This window comes from Bos grunniens, chromosome 11 (assembly GCF_055505025.1).
Source record: "Bos grunniens cultivar Pamir isolate PY7600 chromosome 11, Bosgru_T2T1.0, whole genome shotgun sequence".
NCBI lineage: Eukaryota > Metazoa > Chordata > Mammalia > Artiodactyla > Bovidae > Bos > Bos grunniens.
In genome coordinates this window covers 40873137-40885562 of record NC_141175.1, presented here as the reverse complement: position 1 = coordinate 40885562, position 12426 = coordinate 40873137, and the positions used below count along the sequence as shown (strand labels likewise).

The 12426-nt window shown below is 35.1% G+C and overlaps 1 protein-coding gene across 13 annotated transcripts in view; it reads left to right on the top strand.

The window, feature by feature from the left end:
• The window catches only part of APLF (aprataxin and PNKP like factor), a 135543-nt gene that overhangs the window by 62330 nt on the left and 60787 nt on the right, over positions 1–12426 (top strand). For all 13 annotated transcript variants that reach the window (XM_086326270.1, XM_086326269.1, XM_086326275.1 and 10 more), the window contains exon 8: positions 2271–2396. In XM_086326270.1, the coding sequence (XP_086182396.1) occupies positions 2271–2396 (126 nt within the window). The remainder of the gene's footprint in view (positions 1–2270; positions 2397–12426) is intronic.

Sequence of the window (12426 nt, the reverse complement as noted above, 5' to 3'; positions counted from 1 at the left end):
TTCAAGGTTTTTTTTTGGTCATTGAGTGGTACAAATTTTGTATATATTCTAATTATTGACCACTCATTAGGTACATGACTTGTAAATATTTTCTCCCATTCTGTAGGTTGCCTGTTGATTTTATTAATTGCATCCTTAGATGCAAAGAAAATTTAAATTCTGATGTAGTCCAGTTTGCCTAGTTTTACATTTCTTGCCTTTGCATTTGGCAGGAAATCTTTGACAAATCCAATGTCTTGAAGCTTTCTCCCATTTTCTTCTAAAAGTTTTATATAGGTCATATTTTTATGTCTTGGATACATTTTAAGTTGCTTTTGTATATAGCGTGAGCGAAGGGTCCAACTTCATTCTTTTGCATGTGAATATCCTGTTTTCCCAGCACCATTTGTCTTTTTAAAAAGAGTATTCTTTCCTTTTAGAATGGTCTTGGCATCTTCATTGAATGGACAAAAAAATCATACAGTGGACCATTGCACAGTAATAAACGTATACTGTTGTTATATGAAACAGTATGGAGTAATAATATAAACATAAAAAGTCATTCTCAAAGAAGTACATACTATATATTTCCATTTTAATTCAAGTACAGATGAAACTAATATACTTTTTTTTTTGGAACTAAGATGTTTTATTTCTTTGTAAAAACAATATATCAAGAGTAGTTTGAACAGTACTTGTCCCATTCTCTTCACATAACTTATTATATGAAACAAAGATCATCTCTATGCCTGAGCTAATTGGGGTGTCCCAGATGGCTCATTGTAAAGAATCTGCCTGCCAAGTAGGAGACTCGGGTTTGATTCCTGGGTTGGGAAGAGCCCCTGGAGGAGGAAATGGCAACCCACTCCTGCATTCTTGTCCATGGAAACCCCATGGACAGAAGAGCCTGGTGTGCTACAAATTAAAAAAAAATTGTTATACACCTTTTGAAGTTTTCCTTAGCTTCCAGTATTTTATCTTTCATAGTGAAATATCTCTGATAATTTCTTTAATGTGAAGATTTTTGCTGGTGTTTCTTCCCCTGAGACATCTTCATTCTTTTGTCCCAACCACTTTTCCAACTTATGTTGATAAATTAGCTTCACTAAATTCTGTGCTGTGCTGTATTTAGTCGCTTCAGTCATGTCTGACTCTTTGTGACCCCATAGACTGCAGCCTGCCTGGCTCCGCTGTCCATGGGATTCTCCCGGCAAGAATACTTGAGTGGGTTGCCATACCCTCCTCCAGGGAATATTCCCAACCCAGGGATCAAACCCATGTCTCCCACATTGCAGGCAGATTCTTAACTAATATACTGTTTTATAACATTGCTTCTCAAAGTATGGTCCAGAGGCCCTTTCAGGGCCTGGTCCCCAAGATGCTTTTAGGAAAACTGTTGGGCCAAACCATTTTCATAATAACCATTGTGCATATATGCATAACCATTGTTCATATATGCCTTTCTACTCTGATTTTCTCACTCACAAGTGTACAGTAGAATTTCCCAGAGGCTTATGGCTTATGATTTGTGTTAATGATTGAATGCAGAAGCAGATAGGAGAATCCAAATGCCCTCCGTTAAGCCAGATATTAAAGAAATTTCTGAAGTATAAAACAGTGTCTCCATCAATTTTTTTTTTGGAAGATAGGTATTTATGTTAAGATTTGCTTTTTATGATAATGTGTAAAGGGTTTGCTGCTATTTTAAAGTGAATATATTTTTAAAAATTTCTCATTTTTAGTTTCTAATAGATTAAATGTTCTCAGTCACTCAATCATGTCCTACTCTTTGCAGCCCCATGGACTGTAGCCCATCAGGCTCCTGTGTCCCTGGGATTTTCCAGGCAAGAATACAGGAGTGGGTTGCCAATGCCTTCTGGAGGGGATCTTCCTGACCCAGGGATTGAACATGGGGCTCCTGCATTGCAGGTGGATTCTTGCATCTGAGCCACCAGGAAAACCCTTAAAAGCTATATGTGCTTATAATACTTTTATCCTACATATATATTAGTCAACATAGTCTGTTATATATATCCTATTTAAAGTAATGTTTGCAATCATGGTTTTTTCCATGTCACCAGAAATTAATTTTGCTATTATTAGGGTTCTGCACTGACTAGTTATCATGAGCTTTATTTTTAACAATGTAATGTTAGTTGTTCATGCTCTGGAATAATCTGATATGTATTATTTGATTTTCTGCTATATGCTATTATGTTTTCTAGTTTATCTAGAAATCTAGTATACCCTATTAATTATTTTTTCTGACAGTATGTTTGTCACTCTCATAGGAAAAATCCTGTCCATTTTCAACACTTCAGTCACCCTGGTGATAGTGATTATGGAGGTGTAAACATCACGTGTCAAGATGAAGCTGATGACCGGCCTGAATGTCCCTATGGAGCATCTTGTTATAGGTTTGTAAACCTGAAATGTTTGATTACATTGCTTTTCTGTTTAATCTCTGTTAACTTACTCAGGAGAAACTACAGGTAAGCTTCTCATCTCAAGCCTTTAACTTTTAGTTTTTAAGCTTCCATAGGTATTAGGTTTTTATTTTATTACTAGGTAGAATTATATTATTTCCTTTAGAGAATTCTAAATTTTTGAAATTATTAACATTAGAAATGCCTGAAAATTTTCCTGACTTTCTAACACTGCAAATCAGATAATTTAAAAACTGTCAATGCTACCCCATTATACATTCTATCCAGACTCCTTCAGTTCAGTTCAGTCGCTCAGTCATATCCGACTCTTTGCAACCCCATGAACCGCAGCACACCAGTCCTCCCTGTCCATCACCAAGTCCCAGAGTCCACCCAAACCAATGTCCATTGAATCAGTGATGCCATCTAACCATCTCATCCTCTGTTGTCCCCTTCTCCTGCCCCCAATCTTTCCCAGCATCAAGGTCTTTTCAAATGAGTCAGTTCTTCGCATCAGGTGGCCAAAGTGTTAGTTTCAGCTTCAACATCAGTCCTTCCAATGAACACCCAGGACTGATCTCCTTTAGGATGGACTGGTTGGATCTCCTTGCAGTCCAAGGGACTCTCAAGAGTCTTCTCCAATACCACAATTCAAAAGCGTCAATTCTTCTGCGCTCAACTTTCTTCACAGTCCAACTCTCACATCCATACATGACTACTGGAAAAACCATAGCCTTGACTAGATGGACCTTTGTTGACAAAGTAATGTCTCTGCTTTTTAATATACTGTCTAGGTTGGTCATAACTTTCCTTCCAAGGAGTAAGTGTCTTAATTTCATGGCTGCAATCACCATCTGCAGTGATTTTTGAGCTCCCCAAAATAAAGTCAGCCACTGTTTCCACTGTTTCCCCATCTATTTGCTGTGAAGTGATGGGACCAGATGCCATGATCTTAGTTTTCTGAATGTTGAGCTTTAAGCCAACTTTTCCACTCTCCTCTTTCACTTTCATCAAGAGGCTCTTTAGTGCTTCTTTACTTTCTGCCATAAGGGTGGTGTCATCTGCATATCTGAGGTTATTGATATTTCTTCCAGCTTGTGCTTCCTCCAGCCCAGCATTTCTCATGATGTACTCTGCATAGAAGTTAAATAAGCAGGGTGACAATATACAGCCTTGACGTACTCCTTTTCCTATTTGGAACCAGTCTGTTGTTCTATGTCCAGTTCTAACTGTTGCTTCCTGACCTGCATACGGGTTTCTCAAAAGGCAGGTCAGGTGGTCTGGTATTCCCGTCTCTTTCAGAATTTTCCACAGTTTAATGTTATCCACACAGTCAAAGGCTTTGGCATAGTCAATAAAGCAGAAATAGATGTGTTTTTCTGGAACTCTCTTGCTTTTTCGATGATCCAGCGGATGTTGGCAATTTGATCTCTGGTTCCTCCGCCTTTTCTAAAACCAGCTTGAACATCTGGAAGTTCACAGTTCACGTATTGCTGAAGCCTGGCTTGGAGAATTTTGAGCATTACTTTACTAGTGACTCCTTAGTTTGACATAAATCATTTCAGGATGTTATCTCTGCTCCCTCAACTCCTACCACTCCGCCGTTCTTGTGAACATGTGAAATTCAACCCTCAAAGAAAACAGTACCCCCCCTCCCTCCTTCCATAGCGTCTTGTGCTCGTTTGTGTCATGCACAGTGGAATTTATCTCATGAGACTATGTTGGTTCTTTCCTGGATTGGCTTCTCCTCCAGGCCATGTAAGTTCCTTGACAGAAAGTACTTTTCTATCTGAAACTTTGTTTAATGAATGAATGAACTTGAAATAAATGAAACCACCAAGGAAAGAAGTAGGATTCCATTCTTGGAGAGCTGTAATTCTAGATAGCTATTTTTCTTAGGTGATTTTCGAATATGGGTAACTGAACCCGCTGGCCTTTTTGAAATTGTTACTATTTCTGTGACTTGGTTTTCAATAAGAAAGCAGAGTAAGTTTCTGAGGCTGGAAGAAAAATCAAAAAGCTTGTACCTTACCATTTGAAAATTAAGTGTTCCATTCCAGCAGAGCATCCTACAGATAATAATGACTATGTTGTCATCAACTATGTCAATAAATATGAAAATTTAGGAGAAAATGACCAAATTTGTAGAAAATACAACTTGTAGAAAAGATGCAAGAAAAGAAAGAAAATGGGATAATCCTGTACCATTAGAAAAATTGTATATAAAAATAACAGGCTTCCATTAAAGAAATTCTAAGTCCATATGACTTTAATAGCTAATGGCTAATTCCCTGGGTGCTCAGATGGTAAAGAATCAGCCTACGATGCAGGAGACTTGGGTTTAATCCCTGGATTGGGAAGAACCCCTGAGAAGGGAATGGCAGCCCACTCCTGTGTTCTTTCCTAGAGGATTCTATGGATAGAGAGGCCTGGCAGGCTGCAGTCCATGGGGCTCCAAAGAGTTGGACATGAATGAGCGAGTAACACTTTCACAAACACTTAAAGAAGAAATACTCAATTTTTATATAGAGTGTTAATATTCTAAAAAAGGTAAAAGAGAATATATTCCCCAACTTATATTATGATACAGAAACCCAGCAAGAATAATATAAGAATGAAAACTTACTTTTGATCTTCAGTTCAGTTCAGTTCAGTCGCTCAGTCGTGTCCGACTCTTTGTGGCCCCATGAATCGCAGCACACCAGGTCTCCCTGTCCATCACCAGCTCCCGGAGTTCACTCAAACTCACGTCCATTGAGTCCGTGATGCCACCCAGCCATCTCATCCTCTGTCGTCCCTTTTCCTCCTGCTCCCAAATCCCTCCCAGCATCAGAGTCTTTTCCAATGAGTCAGCTCTTCACATGAGGTGGCCAAAGTACTGGAATTTCAGCTTTAGCATCATTCCTTCCAAAGGACACCCAGGACTGATCTCCATTAGAATGGACTGGTTGTATCTTAGATGTAAATTAAAAAAAAACAGATTCATTAAGTGAATTAAATAATTGGTTTTATTCAAGGAATGCTTGCTTTAATATTAAAAAGTAATTAATTTACTATACATCAGACTAAATAGAAAATCATATCACACTAAGTATAAAATCATATAATTGTTTCAGTAGGTGTTTTAAAAAACTGACCATTCATTTATGATAATTCATTTTAAAGTAGGAACAGAAGGAAATGTCTTTCATATAATAAAAGGTTATCTATAAAAAAGTTTACAACAAATTTCTACTTAGAAGTGAGATATTCAACATTTCTTTCTGATAACAGAAATAAGACAAGAATGCCTTTTTTTACTAATGTTATTCAATGTTTTCCTAGTGATCAAGATAGTATAATGAGCCAAAAAAAGGAAATGGATAAGGATTGGAAAGGAGAAGTAAAACTTTTATTGTCGACAAATAGTTTTGATTATAGAGATAGAAAATGCAAAATAGTCTCTAATGAATTGTAAGTATTAATAAGTTCTTAGCAAGATTGTTTGATATAAATATCAATATACAAGGCCAATTATATTTTTATATTTCAGTCAACAATTATGAAAATAAACTTGAAATATTTTATTTATAATAGCATCAAAAAGTATCAAGTTCCTAGGAATAAATCTAATAAAAGATGTGAAAGAAAAAATTTGTTAGAAAAGCCTAATATATATAAAGACTGAAATTTTCACAATTAGAAGACTCAATATTGTTTAAATTGCAATTTCCCCCAAAAGTGATTTGTATGCAAGGCCATTCAAAATCACAAAAGTTTTTGTATACAAATTTATGATGTGATTCTAAAATTTATATGAATAGGCAGTGGGCCCAAAATTGCCAAGACAATATTAAATAAGAAAGTTGGCAGACAGCCCAGGTTCAATACATGAGACAGGGTGCTCAGGGCTGGTGTACTGGGATGACCCTGAGGGATGGGATGGGGAAGGGGGTTCAGGATGGGGAACACATGTACACCCATGGCTGATTCATGTCCATGTATGGCAGAAATCACTAGAATATTGTAAAGTAATTAGCCTCCAATTAAAAAAAAAAAAAAGTTGGCAGAACTTGTTATACAGTTACTGTAATTAAGACAGGTCAGTATATGCTCAAAGATAAAGTAAGAAGGCCAGAGCAGAATAGAACCCAAAAACAAACCTCTGCATACACAGGTGACATGTTCATGAAAAGAGTCATCTCAGGCAGTGAGAAAAGAGTGAATTTTTTCAGTTAATTTTATTGGGATACAAGTGTTTAACGAAAAAAAGAAAATTCACACCATAGTCAAAACCTGAATTCCAGATGGATCATAAAACTAAATGTGAAAGAAAACAATAAAGTTTTAAAGATATATAAAAGAGAATAATTTCACAATCCCAAAGTAGGAGTTGTTTCCTAAGACAAGATATATAAAGTAGTAACTAACAACAAAGATTTACTGTGTAGCACAGATAACTATATTCAATATCTTATAATAACCTATAATGGAAAAGAATCTGAAAAAAAAGTATATAAAATTGAATCACTTAATTTCAATAAAAAGTCAGTAATTAAAATGGAAAACAATTATTTACTGCATTAAAATTAAAATAATTTATTTATTTTTAATAAATACAAATAAGCCACAGAGTGAGAAAAAGATATTTACAGTGACATATTGACAACAGACTTATATCCTACTGTTCTGTATCCTGAAAGTAGACTTATAAATTGCTATTGTTTTTCTCTTAGTGACATATACAGGTTTTTTGCCCAAAAGAACATCTAGAATGAATAAACTTATGAAAAAACACTCAGTATCATTACTAATCAGGGAAGTTTCACACACTTGCATACACATGCATACACACAGACACACACACACAACCTTGAAGTAACTAATTCGTTGCTCCCACTTATTCAACAAACATTTCCCAAAGAATCATTAAATATCAAGGACTGATGAAGCAATGTTGAGTGAGATTGCTTGTAGAACAAATGCATTTATGTCTGTCTATATTTTGGAACAAAACAGCTTTCACAACTCATGTCATAATTTGTGGCACTATGATAATAGACCTTTTCATTTTTAAAAAACTTTTGTAATGCAGGATTTTATATGTATACACAAGTGGTGGTGGGGGGGAGGGGGAGTGTAGAATGAGTTCCAATGAAGCTGTAACTCATTTTCAATAATTATCAAGTCATGGCCAGTATTTTTTCATACATATCACCTTTCCCTCCATCTTATCCCTACTCCTAGATTATGTTGAAGTCATTGTATCTTTTTCATCCCATTTTATCCATAGTTGTCTTAGATATTCTGTCAGGTATCCCAGTTTCCTTATAGTCTCATTTTTTCCCTCCTTTTGTTTCTCCATATCAGGATCCAGTTAAGGTCCATCTATGACAAAAAGTGGCCATTTTTCTTAAGTTATTTAATTAATAGATTTCTCTTTTCCTTGCAATGCGTTTGTTGAAGAAAGCTGACTTTTGTTTTGAGGAGTATCCATCCCTTAGTCAGGATTTAGCTGACTGCATTACCAGATTGTCATTCATTATATTCCCTTGCATTTCCTAATAATTGTTGGTTAGAGACTAGTTATGTGTTTGTTACAGATCTCTTCCTTCTAGTGGTACTTTGTCTCTGAGATACTACCTGGGTTAGAAATTTTACTCTGCATTTTTCAAAATTCAAATTCAGACCTTAAGCCTCTCAGAGCTCCTAGGAACTCAGCAAATATTTCATGGGAAAAATCTGCCTTGTGTTTGGAATTCCCTGAGTTTCTAGACTGTTGTGGTGACAACCCCGTGAGACCATGATAAGCTCTACTAGTTTCTCTGTCCTCAAATAGTGTGCCTCCATTTGGTCCAAATCTTATCCTTAGCCTGTGCTAAGAATTGTCAAAGCTCTCTTCGGAAGAGAAGCACGAGTTATTGTCAGTTCCCCTAAGAAGGACTTTTTCTCTTTGGAATTTTAGATAATATAAAATTCTCATTGTTCCCACAATTCTCTCATAAATAATTTTTTAACAATATATCAGGGTTGTTTCCCCTCCGCCCCAGTTGTTAAAACAAGAGTATTTGTCTGCCGTGATGTCCTACACCCTTTTCAGAAGTAGAATGCAGTATGCCTATTCTTTAGGAGAATAAAAACAAAATGCAAAGCCTTGCTAAGAATAATGATGTAAAAAAATTGCAGCCTTTCTTTCATCACCCTTTATTTCATCAATCACTTTAAATGGGGACAGAGTAGGGAGTAGTCAAGAGAAATTACTCAGAGGCCAGTGACTCACATGTAATAGCAAAAACTTTCATGTCTGTATCTAAATATATTTATATGTATGAACATTGTGCTTTTCTTCTTTAGCTGTTGAGCTGCTTGGTGTCCTTGTTTCTACTTGAAGATAAAATCTTAAGTTTTTTTCCCTCATTAATTTTAATTACAGTTTAGAGAGACTCTTGGAGAATGTTAGATGTTATCACTTACTCTGACTATTGTTTTACAGATAAGGGAATGGAGACTAAGAAAGGTTAAATTAGTTGGGTAAGATGCCAAAGCTAGTGAGCTCAAAACCAAGTCTCTTCTCTCTTCCAGTTCAGCCTTTCTCTGGCTGTGGCCTGATTCCACCGTGGCTAGTCATGGCTTCTAAAGTATTGCTAGTCTTTGTCTTTTTAGCCCGATGGCAAAATAATATTTTGGAGCTGAAAAAAAGAAAAAACCAGATAAAGTACTTTGATTGAAGAAATTGTGAATTTTTCAAATCAACAAGATCCTAGAAACCAGATTGTAGAAGCATGATATATATTTGTATACCCTTTCTTGTTACATTATAATTTTAGTTAGGCAGAAAACAGGATCTAGTAGATTCATTTTGTATCATTGCTAAATTGATAACTAAATTGATACAGTATTATGAACCGTTTGTTCTTTAACAATCTTGATTTGCAAGAATAAACTATTGGGTTTTTTTTGGCCTCACACACACATTTCATGCTGTTAAAAAATGATTTAAAGAAGACAATTTGGATGATACAAATTAACTTTATTTAACACTTCATGAAGCAGTCTCCATTTGGAGAAGTGTGAATAGGGCAGAAGACAGGAAGCTGTTAAAGGATGAAGAATAAAGAACAAGGTAGAGAAAAAGAGAAAATATCTGACTGTCTGGGGCTACACAGTCAACCTTGTTTGGGGTGAGAAGGAACAAGGAAATAGATATAGAGCCCAGAGTTGGTTTGGCCTGTGGGGATTGGCTGATTGGACCCACTGTGTCTCTGATCAGGCAGAGCATTCACAGGGACCTGAAAGTTACCTTAACTTTCAGTTTGCTGGCATGGCACCCTAGGCAGAAGCAGCTCCATCTTGGGTCTAGATGTTTATTTCAGCAGTGTGAGACTATAAGCCTGTTGACTCAGAATGAGAAAGATGTTCTAATTTAGCTTGCTTAAAAGAGTTTTTATGTAAATGCATGTCAGATTTTTCCTGTCGCCACAGAAGAAAAATATTGAAGCCTCACTGATCATAAAGCACAAAATCAGCCAGAAATTATTATATTTAGAAAAGTAAATATATATCAATATATGTGTTCTAAAAGTAAAGTTGTAATATGCCTGTACTCTGTGATGGTTGATACATTTGAAAGAGGTGAAATTCATGAGCTAAAATATCTTTGCTTTTTATCTTTAAAAATTTGCCTTCACAAAACAGGATAAGAATTATTCTCAGGTAAAAAACAAGTATTCCCTCAAGTGAAATATTAGGTTGGTTTTTAATTTGTTTGCTTCTCAGTCTTACCTTCTAATCCCTTGAATGAGTCCAAGTCAGTTTCTTGTTGGTAAATCTAGGTGATCTCAAATGTTGTATTCTACACTAAATAATCTTAATGTTATACTGCATCAGCTACTTAAATTTATGTGGTATTGTTTTGTATTTGCAAGTATTATCATCTGTGGTCAAAGTTTTTATCACTATAGAGCAAATATGAAAACATAAAACTGTATGTAGATGGATGTACTTAATTTTCAGATATTTCATTCAATGAGTAAGACAGATATGGATCACATGTTAATAAATATATTATGTAGTAAAAAATAAAAATTCCCATATAATATAGGAAGTTGATGTTGGAAAAAACCATCCTTAATTGTTAAATTTTATTTTTTCCTAAAACTATAGGCGTTATTAACATTTTCTTTGACATTGTACTTTAAAAAATATAACAGAATTAAATCAGCTTGAAAATTGATAATTTGAAGGAACTAGTTCATGGTATCATTTTCAATATCTTGCCCATTTAACTGATTTTTTCCCTTTTGTGCTATCTGCTGCAATTTGTCAGAAGACTCGTTCAGTTTAATGCATTTGATTAGCTTAAGGTACTTGTCTAAATTAGACACTTATTGTCCAGGATAACCCAGTGATTGCTGTGCTTGCCACTGACTCACTTCCTCTGGTGCATAATAGGATTTTATGCAATGTATTACTCCTGTTTTTATTTGTTAAATTAAGCACTAAACTTAAAATGCATATACACTAAAATGAGCAGAATCCATCTTCAACCAGCTTAGTATCAACATGTAAAGTCAAACTTACATATATTGCCTTAGATTTACAAAACCTTAGGAAGGCATGTATTATACGAATGAAAGTGTTGGTACCTTCATATTTTCCAGAAGCCAAAGCTCCACTTTTTTAAAAAAAATGTAATACCTTCTAAGAGGGATGACGTAAGGAAGTGTATCAGTCACCATAGAAGTGTTCTCATTATAATGAATCTGTGACATGATCTGTATGCTGTGAAAGAACACAATGTTTTTGCCACAAGCATAATTCATTTTAAAAAGGATATATTTGATGTTAAAATTACTATCTTTTGTTATTTGCTGATCCAGATTTTTAACTATCATATAAGTGAAAGTGAAGGTCGCTCAGTCATGTCTGACTCTTTGCAACCCATGGACTATACAGTCCATAGAATTCTCCAGGCCAGAATCCTGGAGTGGGTAGCTGTTCCCTTCTCCAGGGGATATTCCCAACCCAGGGATCAAACCCAGGTCTCCTGCACTGTAGGCAGATTCTTTCCCAGCTGAGCCACCAGGGAAGCCCAACTATCATACAAAATCTTTTGCTATTTTCTCTTCTATTTTCAAAGTTTTCCAAGTTATTGCAGTATTTTCTTTTGTTTGGTTTTGCAGTGTTATCCTAATCATGTATGCAAATGTACACCTTAAACTACAAAACACTGATTTTTAGAAGCTGCTTAATAAAAATAGGAACATGTGTATTTAGTATAAATTCATACTATATTATTTGAGGCAAAATAAATGGGTTTTCGTAGGGAAACTCTAATTGCCTCATAGTTGAGATTCCCAGAATCAGTCATGTCAGGCTGTCGAGTTAAGTATAATCAAAGCTGATAACATCACCCATTTTTATAGGACCTGCATATAGAGGAAGTAACCTGCCATGTTCACATGTTCTCTTCCTCTAAGAATACAGTCTTAGAAGAAAGTATCTTAGAGTAAATGTTAATCACTGGTTACACAGTTTTACCTGGAGACATGGCTGTAATTTTTTTTTTAAACTTCATTTAGTATAAATGAAGTAGCAGTAAAAGCATCAAAACAGAAATAGTAGTAACAACATTGCTACTTGATATGTAATGTGTCATGTAGCCTTGACAAAATGTGCTGGAGTGTCTTCTGTGGTTTTGTTTTTCTTTCTTCTTTATTTGATTATACGTTAATAAATGTTTTTCTTTGTTATATTTAGTTAATTGCACACACACACACACACACACATGCACATATATATATATACACACATTTTCAGAGATAGTAAAATTGTAATGATTTTAAAATAGCAGATTGACTAGTTTCTCTTATTTTATGTTGGCTTACTCTTTCAGTAAGATCATATTTTTAATTTTCCTTTTTCTCCTAAATTTGAGACTTAAATATTTGAAAACATAGGATTCATGTTTTTGCTTTAGGTTTTAAAATAAATGTTGAATTTCACTAGTGTAAGATAAATTATTTTGCAATGAAGACAAAAG